Source organism: Bombyx mandarina, chromosome 19 (genome assembly GCF_030267445.1).
Source record: "Bombyx mandarina strain Sakado chromosome 19, ASM3026744v2".
Taxonomy (NCBI): Eukaryota; Metazoa; Arthropoda; class Insecta; order Lepidoptera; family Bombycidae; genus Bombyx; species Bombyx mandarina.
In genome coordinates this window covers 5,976,366-6,000,153 of record NC_143225.1, presented here as the reverse complement: position 1 = coordinate 6,000,153, position 23,788 = coordinate 5,976,366, and the positions used below count along the sequence as shown (strand labels likewise).

General features: G+C 40.6%; 3 protein-coding genes across 3 annotated transcripts in view; 1 reads left to right on the top strand and 2 right to left on the bottom strand.

Moving 5' to 3' along the window:
- The window catches only part of LOC114242087 (peroxisomal multifunctional enzyme type 2), a 30,794-nt gene extending 9,722 nt beyond the window's left edge, over positions 1-21,072 (top strand). The window contains exons 8-14 of the mRNA XM_028173106.2: positions 1,298-1,458; positions 10,522-10,648; positions 15,327-15,510; positions 19,483-19,605; positions 19,753-19,910; positions 20,030-20,236; positions 20,590-21,072. Coding sequence (XP_028028907.2) covers positions 1,298-1,458; positions 10,522-10,648; positions 15,327-15,510; positions 19,483-19,605; positions 19,753-19,910; positions 20,030-20,236; positions 20,590-20,804 — 1,175 coding nt within the window. The 3' untranslated portion in view covers positions 20,805-21,072. The remainder of the gene's footprint in view (positions 1-1,297; positions 1,459-10,521; positions 10,649-15,326; positions 15,511-19,482; positions 19,606-19,752; positions 19,911-20,029; positions 20,237-20,589) is intronic.
- Positions 16,537-18,891, bottom strand: LOC149500826 (uncharacterized). Its single transcript, XM_089735125.1, has 2 exons — positions 18,414-18,891; positions 16,537-16,792 (listed from the first exon to the last, which is right to left on the bottom strand). Exons 1-2 carry the CDS (start codon positions 18,758-18,760, stop codon positions 16,678-16,680), a joined length of 462 nt encoding a protein of 153 aa, XP_089591251.1. The 5' UTR covers positions 18,761-18,891; the 3' UTR covers positions 16,537-16,677.
- Positions 20,949-23,536, bottom strand: LOC114242095 (uncharacterized). Its single transcript, XM_028173118.2, has 2 exons — positions 23,208-23,536; positions 20,949-21,315 (listed from the first exon to the last, which is right to left on the bottom strand). Exons 1-2 carry the CDS (start codon positions 23,401-23,403, stop codon positions 21,128-21,130), a joined length of 384 nt encoding a protein of 127 aa, XP_028028919.2. The 5' UTR covers positions 23,404-23,536; the 3' UTR covers positions 20,949-21,127.
- Between the last annotated feature and the right edge of the window lie 252 nt (positions 23,537-23,788).

Below are 23,788 nucleotides of genomic sequence, written 5' to 3'. Positions count from 1 at the left end.
ATATTATAATAATTGTGTTTTATCATCATCTGTAGTAATGAATACGATTCTAACACTAATATTTTTTTACGTTACCAGAAATAGATATCTAGAACATATACATACTTAAATTCTGTACAAAATCCAAAGCTGACCTTAACTAAAGTATAAATTTGGCATAATTTTTCCAATGGCTTTTATTTATCAGATCATATAATCATCTGATTTGGTAGAGCAGTGGTCAGAGCCCCTAACCGCTAGGCCCGAGGGTCGTAAGTTCGATTCCCACAACGGACAAACACTCATGTGATGTAAATGTTTTACTTTTATTGTCTAGATTGGTGAACGAGATCACGGCCCACCTGATGTTCAGTGGTTACCGGAGCCCATAGGCGTCTACAACGTAAATGCCGCCACCCACCTTGAGATATGAGTTCTAAGGTCTCAATATAGTTACAACGGTTGCCCCGCCCTTCAAACCGAAACGCATTACTGCTTCACGGCAGAAAATAGGCGGGGTGGTGGTACCTACCCGTGCGGACTCACATGCGGTCCTACCACCAGTTCACAAGAGGAGGTTGTTTGCGCTGTCTTGGTTGTTTAATATCTGTATATGTATCTATTTAAACGTATATAATAACTACGTACATAATATATCGGTCTCTGGTTTTATCATAGTACAGGGAATCCTAGTTTCGGGCTGGATAAAAATAATATCGAAATGTATCATATATTTTGACAGATATAGAGTCAGATTAATACATTATGAAAGATAGTTTAATAACCTAAAAGTACATATTATTATCTGCAACACGCTTCGTCAGATTATAGAAACAGAGTTATCAGCTTCGTAAAAAATTACAATATTTATTTATTTATTTACACACAAAAAAGAAGACATAGTACAGAGTAATAGGAAAATTATGTACAAAGGCGCTGCTTATTTCTTTGAGAAATGTCTTCTGGCAAACCTGCGAGAGGATTATAGAATAATAATTAAAAGTGATGATTGTGTGTAGAACAGCTAAAATAACAAATACAACATGAGAATTATAGTAATGCACATACACATAGCAAATATTGTTAAACTTGAATACAAAATATTATAAGTAACACAGTATATACGAAGAGTATAGAACAATTATCATTGTATATAGAGTAGGTATAGAACAATACTTATTTTCAGCTACAAGCGTCCTCTATAAGTGAATGTGTGTGACTTTTCTTCGGTTATTATTAACATCTATAGGTCAGATAATATCTAAGAGCCGCTATAGGAGAGAGTGCTGATCGAAATGAATGTGGTTGTACGTTTTAGTGGGAGCTTCGGTCGAGAACCCGACCGATTTGAAGTTCCTTTACGAGAGCCACGAGAATTTCTCTCCCTTACCCTCGTTCTTCATACTGGCTGGAATGTGCATGGAGGCTCCGATCGTAGCTAACGCCATGCCCCCGGGCAAATTCGCTGATTTCACTAATGTGAGTAAACACAATAACCTTTTGACGTGACAACGTCTTATAATTCGATGTAGCCGGCTGTACGCACGAAAAAACATGACTCATTGAGGCGTTCCATTTAAGGCTTGAAGTGCAAGCGAGAGCGCGCAACGAGCGACAAAGAGGCACAATCGGCCTCCGCGTTCGGCAGAGCTGGACATCTGTCTCTCTTCTACTTGAGTGAGCGATGCATCCGCGTGGACAGCTGCTATACAATAATACATTTACATGTTTTCGTCAAGTATGAAGTTCAGTGAAAAGTGAATGTAGTGTCAATTGTTTATAGCAACGATAATTGCGTTAATTGAAAAATGAAATCATTCCATCAGTATTTTCTTATGACGTTGTCACGTTAAACTATCGTCAGTAAACCGACTTTACAGACAACCGATTTTTTTTTATTGCGTACATGGGAGGACGAGCTCACAGCCCACCTGGTGTTAAGTGGTTGGTTACTGGAGCCCATAGACATCTAAGACGTAGATGTGCCACCCACCTTGAGATATAAGTTCTATGATCTCAAGTATAGTTACAACGGCTGCCCCGCCATTCGAACCGAAACGCATTACTGCTTCACGGCAGAAATAGGCGGGATGGTGGTACCTACCCGCGTGGACTCACTCACAAGAAACGCCAGCTATACATCTTGTTCATAATGTAATGCTTATCGAAGGTTTAAATCGTTTATATTTATCGAACGCTTAATGGGGTTTGATTTAACATTGAGTCATTCGAGTTCTGTCGAAATAATTCGAGTAACATTATCTAACGGTTCATATCGAGCTCTCATAAATCTCCCGATAACTAATGAGTATTATCCATAATGATGGATAACACTATATCAGTGATTCTCAACCTTTTATTTGTTGCGGCACATATTTAACGATTTTAAAATTTGGCGGCACACAAAGAAAAATATTTAAACTATTTACTTTCTAAAACACTGCATAAAACGTTTATAAAAAAACATTAAATATACGAAATAAACTAATATATGCTTTAATAATATTGAAACGTTTAAAAAGGGATTAATTACAAGCTAATAATAAAAAAAAAATTTTTTGATATAATTTGATAATATTAACATCATTATATTATATTGGCAAAATTTGGCGGCACACTTGAAATTTCGCGGCACACAAAAGTGCCGCGGAACAGTGGTTGAGAATCACTGCACTATATTATAAGGTTACTTACTAGCACTAGCTGCTACTACTAACGTATTAAATAAGAATTATGTTAAATTAAAAATCAGTTTGAATTGTTGCACTATCACAGACTACGCACTGCTAAATTTTGAGGTTTTGATTTTTATTACATGATGTTATTATTCCCTCATCGTGGTAGTAAGTGCTGGTTTACTTAACTGTTCCATAGACATATCATTCGACATGAATCCGTCGGACGTCTCAACCATTAGGCCAACGATCCTTTTAAATGCGTGATGGTAGTTTGTGCAAGATAACCGTTAATTTCTTTATTGTAAATAACTTTAATTTTATTTCAAATATTCCGCCGCTTCAAGTATTTGCAAAAAAATACGTAAATAGAAAACAGAATATTTATTGAGAAAAAAAAAATCGACTGCTGGCAACTTCCATATGATCCAGAAACGATCAATCAAAAGATTACAATCAATGTCAAATAGATAGATTCAAAATGTTATCTAGTTACGAAGTAAATCTTTATTGAAAACAATAGAGATTGGGACCTATGATATATGTCGGAGGAGAAACGCCGAAGGAATGTTTTTAAAAAGTGTGACGTCACCATTGCTGACGTCACGGTCATTAAGTTCTCGACGATGACTCATGTTTGGGCTTCCAAAACAAAACTTCACCAGAACTTCACAATAACTGCGTATATTTCACGAGAAGCGTGACAACGTTCAGAGAAATCCGTACTGTACTACGGCTCGGACACGAATGAATAAACGCTTTTTTTTTTTTTTTTTTTTTTTTTCCTACCTAAGCTGAGAGCCTTGAGAGGCTATGTCAGCGTAACCCTAACTTTTGTAGGTGAGCTCACGGGGCTCAAACCTGATGACGTTGCTAACACGAACCCTAGCAAGAGTCGTGCTTCGCAGAATCTACCACCGGATCGGAAACGCGACCCACTGAGAAGATCCGGCGAGAAACTCAGTGGGCTGTGTCTGAGAGTTAATTTACTCGTCGAGCCCTTCGTCGCAAGCGACGGGTTCGACGAGAACGGTGACCGGTGCTTGAAGTACCTAAAAGCACCGTTAGTGGATCGGGAGGATCCGAGATAACGTGTTTTGGGCGACGTCGACTGCTTTCCATTCTGTCCGCAGGATCGGGAATGTAGTTACCGGCGGCCACGATGAGAGGGTTCTCGTGTCGTGCCGCTTTATCGAAGTGGCGCATGGACGCCGACTGAAGATACTTACTGATGGACTCTAAGTCCAGGTCGTCATGGAGGTCGACGTTCCTGACGAACCACGGGGCTCCGACGGCTATCCTGCAAAAACGGGATTGAATAATTTGAAATGTTTTTAGGTGTATGCGGGCCGCGTGAGCGAACACTACACTTGCATAGGTCATGACGGGGCGTATGCAAGTTTTGTAGAGTGTCACCTTATTTCTAAGGGACATTTTACTTCGCCTACATATCATCGGGTAGAGACGTCCTAGAATGAAGGCGGCACGGTCGCGTACCGTCTTAATGTGGGGGCGGAATGTCATCCTACTGTCGAGGGTGACGCCTAAGTACTTGACCTTCGGGGCCCACGGTATGGGCTGGTCGAACATCGTGATTGGGCGAACGGCGGGGGCGGGGGTGTTGACGCGCCTAGTCGGGAGAGGGATGCTCAGCGTGGTGTTCGGAGGGCGACCCCTTTTGAAGAGCACCGCTGTGCTTTTCGTGGGGTTGATGTCGATGCGCCACTTCCGGAACCACTGTCCCATGGTGGTAGCTGCGGTCTGAAGTCGTCGATGAAGCAACGCCTTCTTCCTACACGAGTAGTAGATGGCGGTGTCATCGGCGAAGAGCGCCAGATGGGTCTCCGGAGACCGGGGTATATCATTGATATACAAACTGAATAGTAACGGGGAGAGGGCGGAGCCTTGCGGGACTCCGGCTGTGACGTGACGGGGCCGGGAACGCGTTCCCTCGACTCGATATCGGAACGAACGGTTCGACAAGTAGTCTCGTATGATGAGCACGAGTCTGTCTGGCACTCCCATGTTATACAGTTTGTATATCAAACCGTTGTGCCAGACTTTGTCGAACGCCTTCGCTATATCGAAGAAGAGGGCTCCTGTCGGAATGGGTTTCCGCCTGTTCAGCCCTAGTAAGATGTGCTCCGTGAGGCGGTGCACTTGATGGACGCACGAGTGTCTGGCGCGGAATCCAAACTGCTCGTCTATAAGAATTTTATTCGCGGATACGAAATCCCAGAGGCGTTTACGAAGGAGCCGTTCGTATAATTTGCCTATCGCCGGGAGGAGACTGATGGGGCGGTAACTCGCGGTTTCGTTATTCGGTTTGCCCGGCTTGTGTATGCCGATAACGTCCGCTTCTTTCCACGCCGCGGGAAAGATGCAGTTCGTCATAGCAGCATTTAATATCGTGGCCAACATCGTTATCAGTTGGGCTGGTAACAGTTTTAGCGCGCGGTTGCGGATGCCGTCGGAGCCGGGAGCTTTCCGTGGTTGTAGGCTATCGATCGCCTCCTTAACCTCGGAAGTGGTAATGGGGGGTAACGCGTCCGAGGGCGGCAGGGAAGCTCTGCGCTCGACCTCCCTGTCGACGAACTCGGTGTGTTCGGGGTCCGCGTGTTGAGTGCTGGTGGTGCACTGCTCTTGCAGTGCATCGGCCAGCAACTCTGCCTTGTCATCGTCATCGTAAGCCGGTGGTTGGCCTGAGGGGCGTACGAGAGGCGGCATAGTGACGATAGTTTCGGACTTGAGGGTCCTAGCTAGTCGCCAGTATGCTTGGTGAGTGGGCGCGAGTTCTTCTAAATAACTATCCCAGTTTTCGTTTCGGGCGTCGCTTAAGCGGGATTTGACCTCCCGCTGTAAGCGACGCATCCGAGTCCGGTTTGAATCCGTGGGATATCGATCGTAGGCCCGGATTGCCGCGTTCCTAACTCTTACGAGGTCCCTAAGATCGGGGGAAAGTCTGATGCGGTGGAAGCAGTCCTCCACATCGACTTGTTTCGAGGATCTTATGATCGCCGTCGAGACGTGATCAGTGAAGATGTTTATGGATTCGACGGTATCCTCGGGGGATGGAGTTGAATCCGGGCCGCAAGGGAGGATTGGTGGAGCGGTGTCAGCTAAGCACGTGCCCAGCTTCTTCCAATCCACCATGGTCCTCGTATCTGGTTCGCGGTTGAGTGGGCGACCGAGCTGCATGACTACAGGTCGGTGGTCTGAGTCGAGTTCTGACATTGCCTCGATGGAGCGTAAGCGCAGAGTTACGTTCCTCAGCAGTGCCAGATCTATTGTGCTCGGACGACGCGCGGCGTTGTACGGATAGCACGTGGGGGTCGGGGGGTTGAATATTTCGAATGTGAGGTCGTCTATGAACGCGTCGAGACGCCTACCGTTCACATTCGTGCGATGGCAGTTCCACCTAGTGTGGTGGCAATTTAAATCGCCTGCCAGGATGACCGCGTCCCCCATACCGAGCAGTGTCTCGAGGTCACTGCTCAGGAGGGGTTTGTCAGGGGGGAGATAGACGGATGCGATGACGATCGGCTGGTGTCCCGTCAGCGCGATGCGGCACACTGACGCCTCGATATGTAAGAGCGAGGGAGTATCGAGAGGGACGCAGTGCAGGGCCCTCCTATAGTAAATGACAGTCCCGCCCTTGCGGGTGGAGAGTCTGTCATTCCTAACCATGACGTAATTCGCGACTTTGGGGTCGCGACGCGAGGGCTTTAGGAAGGTCTCCTGCACCAGAAGGATGTCGATGAGATTGTCACGGAGAAACTCATATACTTGGTCGCGCTGACGCGCGAGTCCGTTAGCATTATAAAATGCTAACTTTAAGGAACGCGGTTTTACCCTACCGTTGTTGGCCATTGATTACCGGTAATCAAGCCAGCGTACGCTGGACGGACTCGATGACGTCCATATGGTCGAACGTCGCGTATAGGCGGTCATCGGCCGTGACCGCCCTGCGCATGGCGTCGGCGAACGAGCGCATGCGATCTATATTTATCGCGGCGATATAATCCCGCACGATTGAAAAATCGTTTACGGCAGGCCGCGCGGGGCCGGGGCGAGGCGCGGGACCGGGCGCGAGGGCGGGGCGCGGCGCGAGCAGGGGCTGGGGTGCCGGTGGTTTCCCTGCCAACGTGAGCGGCAGCGGTTTTGCCCACGCGGAGACGGTGGGCACCGGTGCCGGCACGAAGGCAGGTTTCGGCGCGCGGGGCGCCGAAGTCTTTGGGCCGACGGTTTTCAGTGGCGCGTTGGCCAGACGCTTCCGCGGGGCCTTGGGGCATCCGCGGTAGTTGGCCGTGTGACCCTGCTTTTGGCAGAGCACACAGCTCGGCGGTTCGGTCGCGGTCTCCTTGACCCGCGAGCAGTCGGCTGTCGCGTGGTCACCGAGGCACTTTACGCACCGCGGACGCGCGTGGCAATTGCGCGCGGAGTGGCCATAAAGTTGGCACCTATGGCACTGCCCGGGAGTGCCTTTTTTGTGTGGGGCCTCGACGGTGACCCCTGATAAACCGCAAACGGTGCGGAGACTTGAGGCGATCCGTTTGCCTTCCGGAGTAGGTTCTAGCGCGACGAGAACCATGTTATACGGGAACTTGTCCCGACCGCTGTGCATACGGTGCACACTTACTATCGGGTACGCCTGCCCGATTAGGTTTTCCTTAATTAGCTCGACGTCGAGCTCCTTTGGTACTCCGCGTATTACTACGCGGAGCTCGCGGTCCTCCTGGAGTGCATAGGTGTGGTAACCTATGCTCTCTTTTCGGAGGTAAGATGTGAGGGCCCTATGGTCGCCCGGCGTTGCGACCTTAATTTGAATCCCGTGCGCGAGATTACGCGCTTGGGAGTAATTTATTTTATTGGCCGTAAGGGCCTGGGATACCCGGTTCCACGCTGATTTTTCCCGTAGGATTACGGGCGGGGGCGCGGTAATTTTATTGACGGGCGCGGGTTTCGGCGACGGGGTTGCGCGGCGAGGGGAGTCGGGTGAGACCACGACTTTAGGTCGCGACGCGTTCGCGGCCTTGGGCTGTTTTGGCGCTGTGGACGGTTCCACGGCACGGGCGCGTTTTTTGCCGCGCGTGACGGTTTTGAACCCATCGGAGGTTCCGGGCTGCGGGCTCGTCGCGGACTCGAAGTCCATCTCCGATCCGGTATCGGAGTCTGAACCGGAGTTGGCGATTGACGACGCGACGGACGAGATCGGTGTAAACGTCGCGGGTGCGTTAGGCGCCTCGCTGGCGCTAGGCGCTTCATGAGTCGCTACGTGAATACGTGCGCTCGAAATGGATTTGGGGGCGGGGCATGTTTGTGCGGCTCTGAACGACGCGGCGAGGGACGCGGGCGGGGGGGAACTTGCGCGGGCGGCCCTGTAGGCCGCGAATTCGGCCGTGAGGTTAGATAGGACCGGGTACTTCTCGGCAAGTAACCCGAGAAACCCTAATAACTCTTCTTCCATGGTTTCTTTTGCCCGGGGGGGGCGTCCCCGGGACTTAAGGCACACTCGCCGAAAGGCGAGTCCCCTGAGTAGGAGTTCACCCCCTGAGCTTTACCAGCTCCAAGGGGGGGGAGTGCCTTTGCCGTGAAAACGGCAGTCGGCTGGGAATTGGGGTGGAAGTTGGGAAGGTAGGGCTCCACTGGGTTGTGAGAATGCCACAACAAGCGGTGATCTCAGTGGAGTTTTAGTCTCGAAAGAGACTGTTTTTCACGCCGAATAAATAATTAAATTTAATAAATGAGATGAGTGAAATGATAGTGTGAAGTTGTCGTTGCGAGTGCACAATCAACAAGCTCGAATCGCTTTTACGACACAAGGTCGCGACGCCAGCGATAGTGCGTCAAGAATTCGCAACAATGCCGCGATCGGTGCGACAACGACAATGCAACGAAACTCGAGACACAAGATCGCGACGGCAGCGACAATTTTTCGTAAAAACGCGTCCGGACTGTACGGCGATGCAATCGGAACTGAATAAACGCTTTTTTTTTTTTTTTTTTTTTTTTTTTCCTACCTAAGCTGATAGCCTTGAGAGGCTATGTCAGCGTAACCCTAACTTTAGTAGGTGAGCTCACGGGGCTCAAACCTGACGATGTTGCTAACACGAACCCTAGCAAGAGTCGTGCTTCGCAGAATCTACCACCGGATCGGAAACGCGACCCACTGAGAAGATCCGGCGAGAAACTCAGTGGGCTGTGTCTGAGAGTTAATTTACTCGTCGAGCCCTTCGTCGCAAGCGACGGGTTCGACGAGAACGGTGACCGGTGCTTGAAGTACCTAAAAGCACCGTTAGTGGATCGGGAGGATCCAAGATAACGTGTTTTGGGCGACGTCGACTGCTTTCCATTCTGTCCGCAGGATCGGGAATGTAGTTACCGGCGGCCACGATGAGAGGGTTCTCGTGTCGTGCCGCTTTATCGAAGTGGCGCATGGACGCCGACTGAAGATACTTACTGATGGACTCTAAGTCCAGGTCGTCATGGAGGTCGACGTTCCTGACGAACCACGGGGCTCCGACGGCTATCCTGCAAAAACGGGATTGAATAATTTGAAATGTTTTTAGGTGTATGCGGGCCGCGTGAGCGAACACTACACTTGCATAGGTCATGACGGGGCGTATGCAAGTTTTGTAGAGTGTCACCTTATTTCTAAGGGACATTTTACTTCGCCTACATATCATCGGGTAGAGACGTCCTAGAATGAAGGCGGCACGGTCGCGTACCGTCTTAATGTGGGGGCGGAATGTCATCCTACTGTCGAGGGTGACGCCTAAGTACTTGACCTTCGGGGCCCACGGTATGGGCTGGTCGAACATCGTGATTGGGCGAACGGCGGGGGCGGGGGTGTTGACGCGCCTAGTCGGGAGAGGGATGCTCAGCGTGGTGTTCGGAGGGCGACCCCTTTTGAAGAGCACCGCTGTGCTTTTCGTGGGGTTGATGTCGATGCGCCACTTCCGGAACCACTGTCCCATGGTGGTAGCTGCGGTCTGAAGTCGTCGATGAAGCAACGCCTTCTTCCTACACGAGTAGTAGATGGCGGTGTCATCGGCGAAGAGCGCCAGATGGGTCTCCGGAGACCGGGGTATATCATTGATATACAAACTGAATAGTAACGGGGAGAGGGCGGAGCCTTGCGGGACTCCGGCTGTGACGTGACGGGGCCGGGAACGCGTTCCCTCGACTCGATATCGGAACGAGAATAAACGCTAGACAGCACGGCCGTATTTATAGGACTTTACACGTCAGCGTGTTGACAAGTATTAAACACGTGAGCGTGTTTACAAGATTTTAAAGTATTGAAATTACAATAAAAGGGACTGTTTAACATCAATTTCTTATCACAGAGTAATTAGTTGATGATCAGTAGGTAAATAGTCATATTTGCGCCGACATATAAATATTAAGAAAAGGAATAATCGAAAATGTTCTTGATTTAGACATGGTATGAAAGTAAAAAAAAAATGTTTTTATTTATTTCTTAAAATAACCAGTATGCGATCTTCATAGAAACTCGAGCTACTTCGACGGCTTGCGCTTTATCAGTTTGCAGTAATAATTTCTTTAAATGTTTACTAACTAAACCGTGCCACTAATATCGTATTCAGATCTTCCAATACCAACAGCGATCGACTTAAAATTCGAATTATATTAATAATGTTACTCTAAAGCTATGAAGACAATAAAAAAAAAACTTGCAGTTCAATTTGACAGTAAATGTTTTGTGACGTCATTAACGTCAAATGATCACTTTAAGCGCGTTAGAGGGAAATCATAAAAATGGCCGTCCGCGCGTAGCTAGAATAACCCTTTAGGCTATTATTTGGGCGGAAAAAAAACCAAATCGATTTTTTTTTATTTTCAGGTGCTTCACGGAGAGCAATACATTGAATTCGTCGGCGACTTCCCTGGAACCGAAGGAGTGTTCACAACCCGTTGCTATGTCGTCGATGTCCTGGACAAGGGCTCCAGCGCCGTGGCCATTGTGAACAGTAAGCATTACGTAGTAGTTAAATATTTGGAATTTTTAATCTCAATTATGACTGAATAATTAAGTGTCATCTATACTAATATATACATCTACAGTAGTTTTACGGATGTTCCGTTATAACTACTGAACCATGCATCCGATTGACTTGAAACTTGGTATCCATGTAGAAAATACATGTACTTAACGCATAGGCTAATATTTATATGAGGATTGGACTACCTAATAATAATGACAATAAATAATGATGTTAATTTTAAATGCCTAGCGAAGAGGGCGAGTACGGCTAGTTGTTAACATGTGTGAGGTATTTTAATGACAGACAGATTCACCGTGTGTTAGTGTTACAATGCGGAGGTCTTAAGACTGGAAGCATGGTTTTCATGATTGGTCTGTAGTGAATGCACTGGCTGATATCGCTGCCTTGCTACTTTATAGCTCGAATAATTGAACATAGGGTCAGTGTTAGCAATTCTCCGGTTTGAGCCCCGTGAGCTCATCTACACAAGCTAGGGTAAGCTGAAATAGCCTCTCAAGGCTATCAGCATAGGTAGGAAAAAAAAAATTGAAAAAATGAGTGGATGAAGAGGATATTATGCAATTTGTTAATTTTGAGAATACAGGTAACAAACTTTTGTTACTTGTACTTTTTCTTCGTACACAACTCCTTCATCACATGCAATTTCTAAAAATAGCCTTTAAACCCGGAGTTTTAGATCTAATATGGTTTATAGGCACATAATACCTTCATTCGATGTTAAAACCCAAAAATATAAAAAATGATACCTAACCCCTTCATTCACTCGTGTCTTCAATTTATACTTTGTGGTCGATTAGTTGAAGTCTCATCGTTCGAATTTAGATCACCGTACGCGCCTCACTGTGGGATTTACGCTGCGAATCAAAAAATTTCTTTTTCACGTACCCTCGTTTTGTTGCTTCATTATGATAGTAGTTCTTAACTCTTGCAGACGGTACTTAAAAATAATGTCCTAGGACTGAATCTACGTAAAGTCGCAGGACACGTCTTATCTGTGTCAATACAAATGCTGTTTAAAAGAAATGGTAATATTTGCAGTGAGGTCGCCCACTGAGTTTCACGCCGGATCTTCTCAGTGGGTCGCGTTTCCGATCCGGTGGTAGATTCTGCGAAGCACTGCTCTTGCTAGGGCCAGTGTTAGCACCACTCCGGTTTGAGCCCTGTGAGCTCACCTACATGTTAGGGCGAAGCTGATATAGCATCTCAAGGCTATCAGCATTTATAAAAAAAAAAGCAGTGAGGTCACTCACTATTTGAGGTAGATCTGTGGTAGAGACACCTGCTGTTAAACGCTACGAATGTTGCAATAGAATACACACTTTCTGGTCGGAACTTGAAAGTGCACGAATATTTTTTTTTTCAGTTTTCTCCGAAATCATATGTAGTATTATATAACATATAGTATTATATAATTCCCATGATTTCAATGTCACATGCGTTCATTCTAAACAAATTCTATAAAATCTTATCTCGGGTTTGTTTTAATGTTCGCTGTTATACAAAAGAAGAATTTTATCTATGCAACATAAAAATTCGATAAGAAATTTTTATCTTTGTATGTTGTGTATGTATGCTGATCCCCAAAACATCTGAAACAACTAGGATATTATTTCAGATGAGTGATTCACAGAGTCATTTTTGGAATAACATTTTGTGTTTGTCCTAATTTTTCGTTCGTTTGAGGTGTAAAATAAATGTTAATATAAATGCCACTCCACATCGTACGAAATATTAATATTTCACGTATATGAATTATGATTATCATGTAGATACCATTATCGCCCACTACATAATACGCTTCGAGTGTGATAAAAAACGTTATTTATCTGCGGCCGATACTGTTCATGATAAAGCTCATCGTATTGATATTATTATTGTTTACGTCCATAACTGTAAATGGATCTCAATATATCCATATTATATATGAAGTATTTTATTATTCTTTAATCACCACATTTAGAATAGTCCATATCATTATAAAACATCATTTAAAGCATTTATTTTCTACAATTTATTTTACACAGTATTCTTGAATTAAATAAAACTGAACTCGTCTTTTTTCTGAATGACACGAAAGTGCAGTCAATCTATATAAGAAAAACTCTTTTTAAGAAAAACTAGAAAGGTTTTATATGAAAATTACATAACAAAGCTTTTTCTTTACATATATGTTAATATCGATATATTACATTCTCTCAACACTAATAAAAAAATATCTCACATATAACCGAGCCCTCACATATAAATTATTATTATTATATTGTTCGCACGCTTTGCTTCTTTATTACACCTAAGTGTAGCCCCTAAAAGATTTCATAAGAAAATTACGTTCCACATTTAATACAGACCTCTTAATATTTTTCACAAGAATGGTAGTCAAGGTTCCACTCGATTACAGTTTATCTTGTCATGGCGTCGCATCAAATTGTTAGAGATTAAACCAAATCAAATATAATAATGTTCGCACTTAAAATATTATAGATAGTGTCATGACGTCTATGCTTGAGTAAGTCGTCGTGGCCTAAAGGATAAGACGTCTGGTGCATTCGTATATATGCGATGCAACGGTGTTCGAATCCCGCGATTCGAACACCGTTGCCAGGAGGGCCAGGCGGGTACCAAATTTTTGTAATGAAATACGTACTTATCAATTGTTAACGATTGACTTCCACGGTGCAGGAATAACATCGTGTAATAAAAATCAAACCCGCAAAATTATAATGTGCGTAATTACTGGTGGTAGGACCTCTTGTGAGTCCGCACGGGTAGTTAGCAGAGCCCCGCCTATTTTTGCCGTGAAGCAGTAATGCGTTTCGGCTTGAAGGGTGGGGCAGCCGTTGTAACTATACTGAGACCTTAGAACTTATATCTCAAGGTGTGTGGCGCATTTACGTTGTAGATGTCTATGGGTTCCCGTAATCACTTAAAACCAGGTGGGCTGTGAGCTCGTCCACACATATAGGCAATAAAAAAAAAAAAAATTAAGTAAAATAAAATATGACAAAAAATGGTTGTGTAAATATTTGAAATAATTATACAAAATACTAGCCCGAGCCAAAGATCTTTCTATTCCATTTCTGTTACGCAATAAACCCTGAAATTTTTCGTGATATACCTACCCACCATTTAATATATTATTTGCATTGCAATTTAAACAATAAAATACACTATTAATTGTATTCAAATTCATCGTTAAATCAATATTCAGTCGCAAGACTTTGTATTGTCATTGCCGTCAAATGGATTTGGAATTAAATAAACGTCGAATATTTACATACTGAGTGACTATTATTAAGAATCTGTAGGTAACGACGACCTCATACAAAAATGACTATGTACTTTTTATTCGTATTTAATTCGGTCGCGCATTTATCAGACATTGTAAATATGGTCTTCATAGGGGTTCTGGTGTTCAAAGGAATATAAAGAGTTAGTATCGAAGGTAAAAAAAAAAAAAAAAAAACAATGAATTACTGTATCATTTTTACTCTACAAGGATCTCCTTGTATAAGAAAAGTCGAAAACAACTATCAAAAAATATTACGACATAGAATAGGAATTAAAACTTGTAACGCGAATTAAAAGAACACTGCGCAGATTATTAATATGTAAATATAAAAAAAAAACAACTTGGATATGATTTGAATTATAATAATACTAGCGACCCGTCGTCGCTTCGCTTCGGGGACTGTAATTTATTAATGATCTTATTGAAATTTCTCTCTTCTTCTTTCATAATATCGCACAGTCAGTTGGTAATAGTCATAATTCCAATATTTGTCCAAATGATGTAGCGTAAAAGAAAAGGTTTAACTACTTTAAACACCAGATGCGATAAAAGTATTTATTTTGATATAAAGACATGCTTGAGATACAGGTCTTTTCATACCGACACTTATCGTTATATTTTCGATGCCTCCAATGAACACTACGCTAACTCCAAATTCGTAGATTTGCAGGAAGAGCGTTTAAACGAAAAAAGTTGATAAAATCTTTATTATTGCAGATATATTTATGGTTTTTTTGTGTAACTAGCTGATTTACTCTTGCTTCGAACCCCATCAATTATGATTAATTGTAATACTTTTAACACAGTGAAGCAAGTTGCGTGGAAAACCAACATTTCAAATTTTTGAGTTAGAGTAGTGTTCACTGGAGGCATCGTTTTGATTAATTCACACAATATCTTTATAAATTATAGCCTATGTGTTATTTTGATGTATTGTAAAGTTTCATCATAATCCATCCAATAATTTCTTTTTATTTTTTATTGCATAGATAGGCGTACGAGCTTACAGCCCACCTGGTGTTAAGTAGTTGCCGGAGCCCATAGACATCTACAACCGAAATACTGCCACCCACCTTGAGATATGAGGTCTAAGGGCTCAGTATAGTTACAAACCGAAACGCATAACTGTTTCACGGCAGAAATAGACAGGGCGTTAGTACCTACCCGTGCGGACTCACAGGACGTCCTACCACCAGTATTTTTTTTTTTTTATTACACGATGTTATTTCTTCACCGTGGAAGTAAATCGTGAAAATTTGTTAAGTACATATTTGACGACGACTTCAATTTTTTGTGTGAAAGAGTAACAAATAAGTTAGTAGGATTATATTACATAATATGTTTTATTGACAGGTGAAATATTCCAAAATAAGCAATTGGTATGCCGAACCCAGCAGCACATTTTCGTGCTAGGCCAAGGAGGTTTCGGTGGACCCCGCAATAGCAAGAACGCTATCGGCGTCGCAAACGCACCGAAGAGAAATCCTGATGCCTTCGTGGAACAACGCACCGCCGAAGACCAGGCCGCTCTGTACAGGTAATAATTCTCTAGAAATTATGAATAAATTCCCTTTGATATTTTTTTGAAGTGAAACTTCTTTAGGCACGTTGAGAGTAAAATTTAACTCACGACAGATTCGTTACGGCTAGAGAAAACAGATGCAATTTAAGACGAACGAGAATGAGAAAATAGACAGCGTCTCGCGAACCACTCGCCCTTGGAGAGGGAGAAAGCGAGCTAGGTCGTTTCTCTTATATAGATTCTGTTTACAGGCGTCTGCCACTAGATGGCTTGTTATTAATTTCTCATTGCTCCTCTAGATAGCAGTAATATATTAACTATATTGGATTAAAAAAAAAAAAGTATTTTTTTCTATAATTTAAAATATATATAAATGGTGAAGAGGTCGCTTCCCATATACAAGATTATTTTTATTTATGGATGAAAAATGAAGAAAAACTTAATACTACACATCGCAAAAGATGTTGCATTTTCACGTGCACCATTTTTTAATTTAAATTTATTTAATATGTTTGTAATTTTTTTTTATGAACAATCGAGATTCTATTTTGGATGATAATATTTTTTATTTGTTAATTTGAATGTAAATAAGTGCTAGAATTACACTACCTAGATACAAATCAGGACTCGATCCACGAAAAGAAACACCTTAATAAACTATGTTTGAAAATAATCTTGGCATTGCTGCAGTCATGTAATCATCATGGGTTCCGATTTGAATATGACTGCCAGTAGTACATAAGTAGTATAAACGGATCCTCAGGGTGGCGGAGACAATTGAGACAATTTACATCCACACGAAATATTATATTCTCTTTAGTACACGTTACAGTGGGTAGAATACGAATGCAATCGAGATATGCTAACCGCCGGTATTTATACAATCATCTTGACCTATTTAAATACAAACTTAGTAGGTAATATTAAACATTGTTGATCTTAATTATTCTGCTGATTATTTACGTACAATTATTATTTAATAATATCGAATTATGTAACATAAATAGCATTAAGGCTTATTGCGCCGTAAGGTTTATTGCGCCGGAAGCTGTCAAGCGGAAGGCGCCAATAAAATATTATAAGTATAAAGAAATATGAATGAACTATTTACTTGATTATGAAATTACTAATTATATTATAAGACAATAATAAGTTCTATATATTTCCTAAGTTCGTAAATAATTAATTATGTGAGGCCGGAAGTGTTGCTCGATAACATTCGGCCATCCTGTGTATGCCGTGTCCCACGGCGATCAGCGCTGCTATTGGCGCCTGCTTTGTCGCTGGTGTTTGGCACCTGAAATTTACATGTTTAAGCAGTAATTATATCTTATATTATCTAATTCACACACCTTTTGTTTGTTGTACATCACACACCTTTTGTTTGTTGTACATCACACACCTTTTGTTTGTTGTACATCACACACCTTTTGTTTGTTGTACATCACACACCTTTTGTTTGTTGTACATCACACACCTTTTGTTTGTTGTACATCACACACCTTTTGTTTGTTGTACATCACACACCTTTTGTTTGTTGTACATCACACACCTTTTGTTTGTTGTACATCACACACCTTTTGTTTGTTGTACATCACACACCTTTTGTTTGTTGTACATCACACACCTTTTGTTTGTTGTACATCACACACCTTTTGTTTGTTGTACATCACACACCTTTTGTTTGTTGTACATCACACACCTTTTGTTTGTTGTACATCACACACCTTTTGTTTGTTGTACATCACACACCTTTTGTTTGTTGTACATCACACACCTTTTGTTTGTTGTACATCACACACCTTTTGTTTGTTGTACATCACACACCTTTTGTTTGTTGTACATCACACACCTTTTGTTTGTTGTACATCACACACCTTTTGTTTGTTGTAGATCACACAGATTTCATCAGTTGTAGATCACACAGATTTCATCAGTTGTAGATCACACAGATTTCATCAGTTGTAGATCACACAGATTTCATCAGTTGTAGATCACACAGATTTCATCAGTTGTAGATCACACAGATTTCATCAGTTGTAGATCACACAGATTTCATCAGTTGTAGATCACACAGATTTCATCAGTTGTAGATCACACAGATTTCATCAGTTGTAGATCACACAGATTTCATCAGTTGTACATCACACAGATTTTATCAGTTGTACATCACACAGATTTTATCAGTTGTACATCACACAGATTTTATTTATAACTTATGCAGCCTCTATCCTGAAGTAGTTTGATTTTGTGTTATAATTTCCACGCGTGCTTATTAATCAATTATATTTCCATTCAATGATTTTGTCTCAGATATTAATTATTTTTTAAAAAGCAATCTTTCGACCTTACAAGTCCACCCAAAATAGGATATACAGCCCAGCTCATAATATATAGAATTCACAAGAAATGTTTCATTAGTGTTAATATTGAGATAAACTTGTACCAAAGCAGCACTTTACTGTGGTATTATACAGCTGTGTCCTAAATACATTCGACAAGTCTGTCATGTAATGTTATCTCACTAAGAGTACTATTAAAAGTATCACTACTACCCACGAATTTAACAGAATTTTGTGATATTGATATTAGGTTGATTTATCATGATTCTTCGATTATTAAATCTATATCAGCGATGTCGTAATTCGTTATTTCCACAAAGCCACAATAATGTTGTCTATATGAACATTCACGGGGGACGTTCCTAAAGAGGTCGACGGGTATGCGCCTCCAAAACCTTTCATTGTAACCACGGAAGACTTAATCTTTAATTTTTTAACTTATCAGCATATGCCACACAGAATATTTAATTCGCTGCCAGTGTCTATGTATGCAATGAGACTAGAGCCATTAATTAACACTATCTTTTTGTGCAAATCTATGCATATGCTGTATGTTATAAATAAGATATTACTCACTTTTGGGTGTGAAGAGCTGGCCGCATACCATCAGCTGGCCGACGTAGTGTCCCGGGCGATGGCACACCTCGCAGCGCGACCTTCTCTTCGGCAGGCGTAACTTTTCTTCGGTTGAAAGTCGGTCCCTCTTGCAACTGGAGCAACAGCACCTTCTCTTCTCCATGTGGTAGCCAGTCGCAGATGTGTAGTGTAGTTGCGGTGTATCGCACATTCTCTAGCCGACCCACGAAGACATCTGTCTTTGTTGTCCCATCCATACACGTGTTCCAACTGGTCGATCTTGTGCAGCCATCCCTTGACGTTGCTAGATTTTTCATCCGGCCCGAACGTTGGAATAACCTCCGCATCGGTTTGGGTGACACGTCGCATTTTGTATCGCCTGTGTTTCTCAGCGGTCTCAAATCCGTCAATGTATGGGCCTGGCATAATCCCGCTTCTGAAGTATAAACGGATCCTCAGGGTGGCGGAGACAATTGAGACAATTTACATCCACACGAAATATTATATTCTCTTTAGTACACGTTACAGTGGGTAGAATACGAATGCAATCGAGATATGCTAACCGCCGGTATTTATACAATCATCTTGACCTATTTAAATACAAACTTAGTAGGTAATATTAAACATTGTTGATCTTAATTATTCTGCTGATTATTTACGTACAATTATTATTTAATAATATCGAATTATGTAACATAAATAGCATTAAGGCTTATTGCGCCGTAAGGTTTATTGCGCCGGAAGCTGTCAAGCGGAAGGCGCCAATAAAATATTATAAGTATAAAGAAATATGAATGAACTATTTACTTGATTATGAAATTACTAATTATATTATAAGACAATAATAAGTTCTATATATTTCCTAAGTTCGTAAATAATTAATTATGTGAGGCCGGAAGTGTTGCTCGATAACAGTAGTTTGAACTTCAGAATGTCAATATTTTCAAGGGGGCCAGGGGCAAGGTGTTTATGTGCTAAAGTTATTTAGCGTTAAAGTAATGAAAGTAATTAGCAGGCAGTCTTCATGATTCTATAATTATTTTTCAAATAAAATTTGTTTATTTTATAGAATGTCTGGTGACCTCAATCCTCTGCATATTGATCCCAACGTTGCGACCGCAAGTGGACACAAGAAGCCGATTCTCCATGGACTCGCATCCCTTGGTTTTTCAGCTAGACATGTTCTAGCTAAGTGAGTTCCTATACTTTTTTCACATCTTTTGACCAATCATTGTTATATTATATAGTTAATACCTAGTTTTTATAAATTGATCAAAGTTAATTCAAAATAAAGACAAAGTTATTCAATTCATTAAGAAAACTATATTCTTTTTACCAGATTTGGTGGAAACGACTCCAGCAATGTGAAAGCCTTAAAGGCCCGTTTTGTGAAACCAGTAATGCCTGGTGAAACCCTTGTTACCGAGATGTGGGTAGAAGGCAAGAGAGTTCATTTCCAGACCAAAACTAAAGAAACTGGCAACACAGTGATTGCTGGTAAGTTTTACATAAATAGGCATAAACATTGCCAATTTTAACAATGCATTTATGATGTCCGTATGTCTAATGTTTTGTATATTCGTTAAGAATCAACTCTAATAGTGATATTCTTTTAGGTGCATACATTGATTTCAAGAATGTGGTATCAGCTGGTGGGTCCCCATCTGCAGCAGCACCATCCACTGCGTCTGGCACTTTAAAGAGTGATGCACTCTTTGCAAAAATCCAAGACGAAGTAAAAAAGAATCCTGACAAAGCTAAGACAGTTGGTGGTGTTTTCTTATACAACATCACTGATAACGGAAAAACAGTGAAACAATGGAGTAAGTTTTGTGCTAAAGTTAGCTATCTATAATAATACATTTCCTAATAATTTTGAAATTACTTACTTTCCTCCAATTGCATCTTGATTGTTTATGTACACTTATCGAAATTATTCAAAGTACGTACTAGCAAACGTCAGGCTGTACCTTTAAGTGACGTTTAATATTTTTTACTAATGTAAAGAGGGGTGGCATTCTGCATTTTGAGCTTGCATTATAGTTTGAAATTCTATTCTACAGTGTTATATCATTAGTGAAACATTAGTTGAAATGTTGTTCAATTCGACCCATTGTGTTTCAAAGTTCAACACTTAATCAAGCGGTGCTTAAATTTAATTTTTTTTTGTTTTTAGCTCTAGACCTCAAGTCCCCAGTTGTTCACGACGGAGCACCGAAGAGTGGAAAGGCAGATACGACTATGACAATTGCAGATGCTGATTTAGTGCAAATTGCATCTGGAGCTCTCAATCCTCAAGTTGCATACATGAAAGGAAAACTTAAAATCGCAGGCAACATCATGCTCGCCCAAAAACTTGGACCTTTACTCAAATCAGATGCTAAATTGTGAAACTATCAATTTAACTATAAAGAACAATTTGGGTGTCAGGGTTTTTGCATTGGTTCATTTATTAATTTTGTTATAAGATAAAGTGGAAACTCCTATTTTCTGTTATCAAAATGTTGTTAAATAAAACAGATATGAAAAGATATGTAAACTGTGATAAATGTTATTTTTTTTATTGTACTGGCAAATTTCTATTTATATTCCATTAACTACTTATAAATGTAAACTGATTACTTGTGGTGGAGGAGTAATACACCAGTTTTCTATCAGATAGTGTTGTTTTTTTTTTTATTGAGGTCAATCATAAATCATCAATGGTCATATTGTTATAATTTATGACAATCCTCAATGTTAGGTATTAACTTCCCTTCTAAAAATAGATTAGCTTCATTCACTTCGATCTCCCATGAACTTTTCATCTCAGGTTGTGAACTCAAATCAATGAATTTATAAGCTTGAACTTCAGGTACACCTTTTGTTTTAACAGCTGTCCCAATTATACAGCAGTATGTTCCTGGAATGTGAGTAATATAAATTAAGGCCCATCAATTCCACTGATACAGCACGCAAAATGTTACTCATTGTCTGGTGCCAGTACTTTAGTATAGTTTGAATTATATTCCAAATGACGAATTCGGTGAAAGCCATGGCTGTTAACTGATTGATATGAATTTTTTTTATTTTTTTTATTGCTTAGATGGGTGGACGAGCTCACAGCCCACCTGGTGTTAAGTGGTTACTGGAGCCCATGGACATCTACAACGTAAATGCGCCACCCATCTTGAGATATAAGTTCTAAGATCTCAGTATAGTTACAACGGTGAATCAGACGAAGAGGCCGATGCACTATGATCAGACTGATTTGTGGAAGATCAATTAGGAATTTGGAAGATGAGAGTAGAAATCTACATATTTCTGAACAACACATGAGACATTGAAATAAGTAAAATTATTTATTGGGAACAATTTATCCATACATTTTAGAAGCAAAACAACAAGCACTGCAATCAAAAATTCCAAAAGGAAACTAGATAAAGAAGGGTCTTGTTTGATAGTCCCATGGTAGCCGAGCTCAGGAAATTGTTTAGGCTGAGAATTTAAAAAGGAAGAACAGATAATTATTGATCCACAAATCTGTTTATATAAGCTAATATTTCAGGAAATGTTTCATAACAGATTCAGGCAAATATTGTCATTTCTACAGTATAATATTACTATTTTACAGTATAATAAAATACAGTAAGAGTATATATCGAAGGAAGAAAGCGGAATTGTCGTAACTTGAAAAAAACTATTTTGTACTAGAACCATATATATTATATGATAAGGTACAAAGTAGTTTAGCCCAAAATGTAAGTAACGACATTTCCACTTTCTCCCGCCGATATATATCGAGGGGTTTTAGGCTATTTGGTTTTTTAAGTGAAATTTCAACATATGACATACTATGTAACATTTATCTTTGTCATTAAAGTAAGTACTTGAATGAACTTCAATTCTGTTTTTCCCAATAATGAAATAGCTGAAGTTTTTTCTATGATTTTTTCTTCCAAATTTAAAACTTTAAACTCTTTAAAGTTAGAAAAATGTCACTTAGAACAAATATCTTTTCACCTCTTGATATAATTAGTTACTACTTGTTATCGTTGCCAATCAAATTGTAATACTCAGCATTATCACTGCTACAAATATTAACTTCAAGAACCTCAATAATTCCATGAACTTTTTTTTTCCAATAACTATAAAGTTCACATGTAATAATTATTGAATTATAATATAATTTAATATATTATATGAGAATATATAATAATAATGTAGTAAAGCTGATTATAAAAGGATAACAATCCAAAACCACACCTTATTAGGTAAAATAGCTGTTAATAATATAAATAGAATCTGCATGAACTGAGTGCAGCCCATCAGTAGACACAATAATGATATGAAGTGCTATAATGCATTCTTTAAACAATGAGAAAATGCTCTAAATTAGTGAAACCTTGTCATGTTTTCCTGTGACTATAGTTAATTGTATGAAGAGGTTAGAGTTCTTGAAATTACTCCCGTTTCTTATGACAAAACCATTCTCTGGAGAGCCAACCGCAAGCAACTGCAGGAAGTTTTATCACTATCAGATGTATTACTTAAGAATGCATAACCTCTATATTATCTGGATATTATTACTGGAAAGATTAAAAGCAAATAATAGCTTCAGATGGCTGTGGTTGCACACCCATGGAAATAATCTGTAACTACTAATTGAGTTCATATATCAGAATGTATCTATTAACACACGAAATGAAACAATAAAAGGATTTCCATATCATTATTGCGGTTAATAACTTAATTTGCCTATGATAGTCGTAAATCTTGAGTATGAAATTGCATAATGTTGACATTAATATCTACCTGTTTTTATGGAATTTTTATCAATAACCCCGTCAGCCGTTTCACATTTGGTGATTTTTGCCCGTCCAAACGTATCGGAAATTATTAAAATATCGCGGCCTACAGTCTGTTCGATTGTTCCTTGCAACCATACATCGATGGGAGTTGGTTTGTTTATGAGGTCTTTAATAAAGTATTTCCTTGGACATATTGACATATTAATAGGTTTGTACTGCAGAGCAAATGGTAGATAAACAGCGTATTGAGTAAGTTTTAACTATTTTATTAAGTTAAGAAAAATGTACAATACTTTTCACGATCATGAAGGGATTATTTATAAATTTCATTTTCCTTCAACTTTTTTTTCTTTTTTTCTTTTTTAGCTTGCATGGTTTGTGCATTTAGCCACATACAAGAGTAAAGGTAGGGAAACAGGAGAAAAAGAAAAAAACGGATAATTAAAAAGAATGGATCAGGTAGGTATTTATATATATAATAATAATTTGATATTATGTTTCAGGATAAAATTTGAAATACATAAATAAATATCATAGTTCATAGTACACAGCAAAGTATTAATAGAAGTCGGGAGTGGAATACCA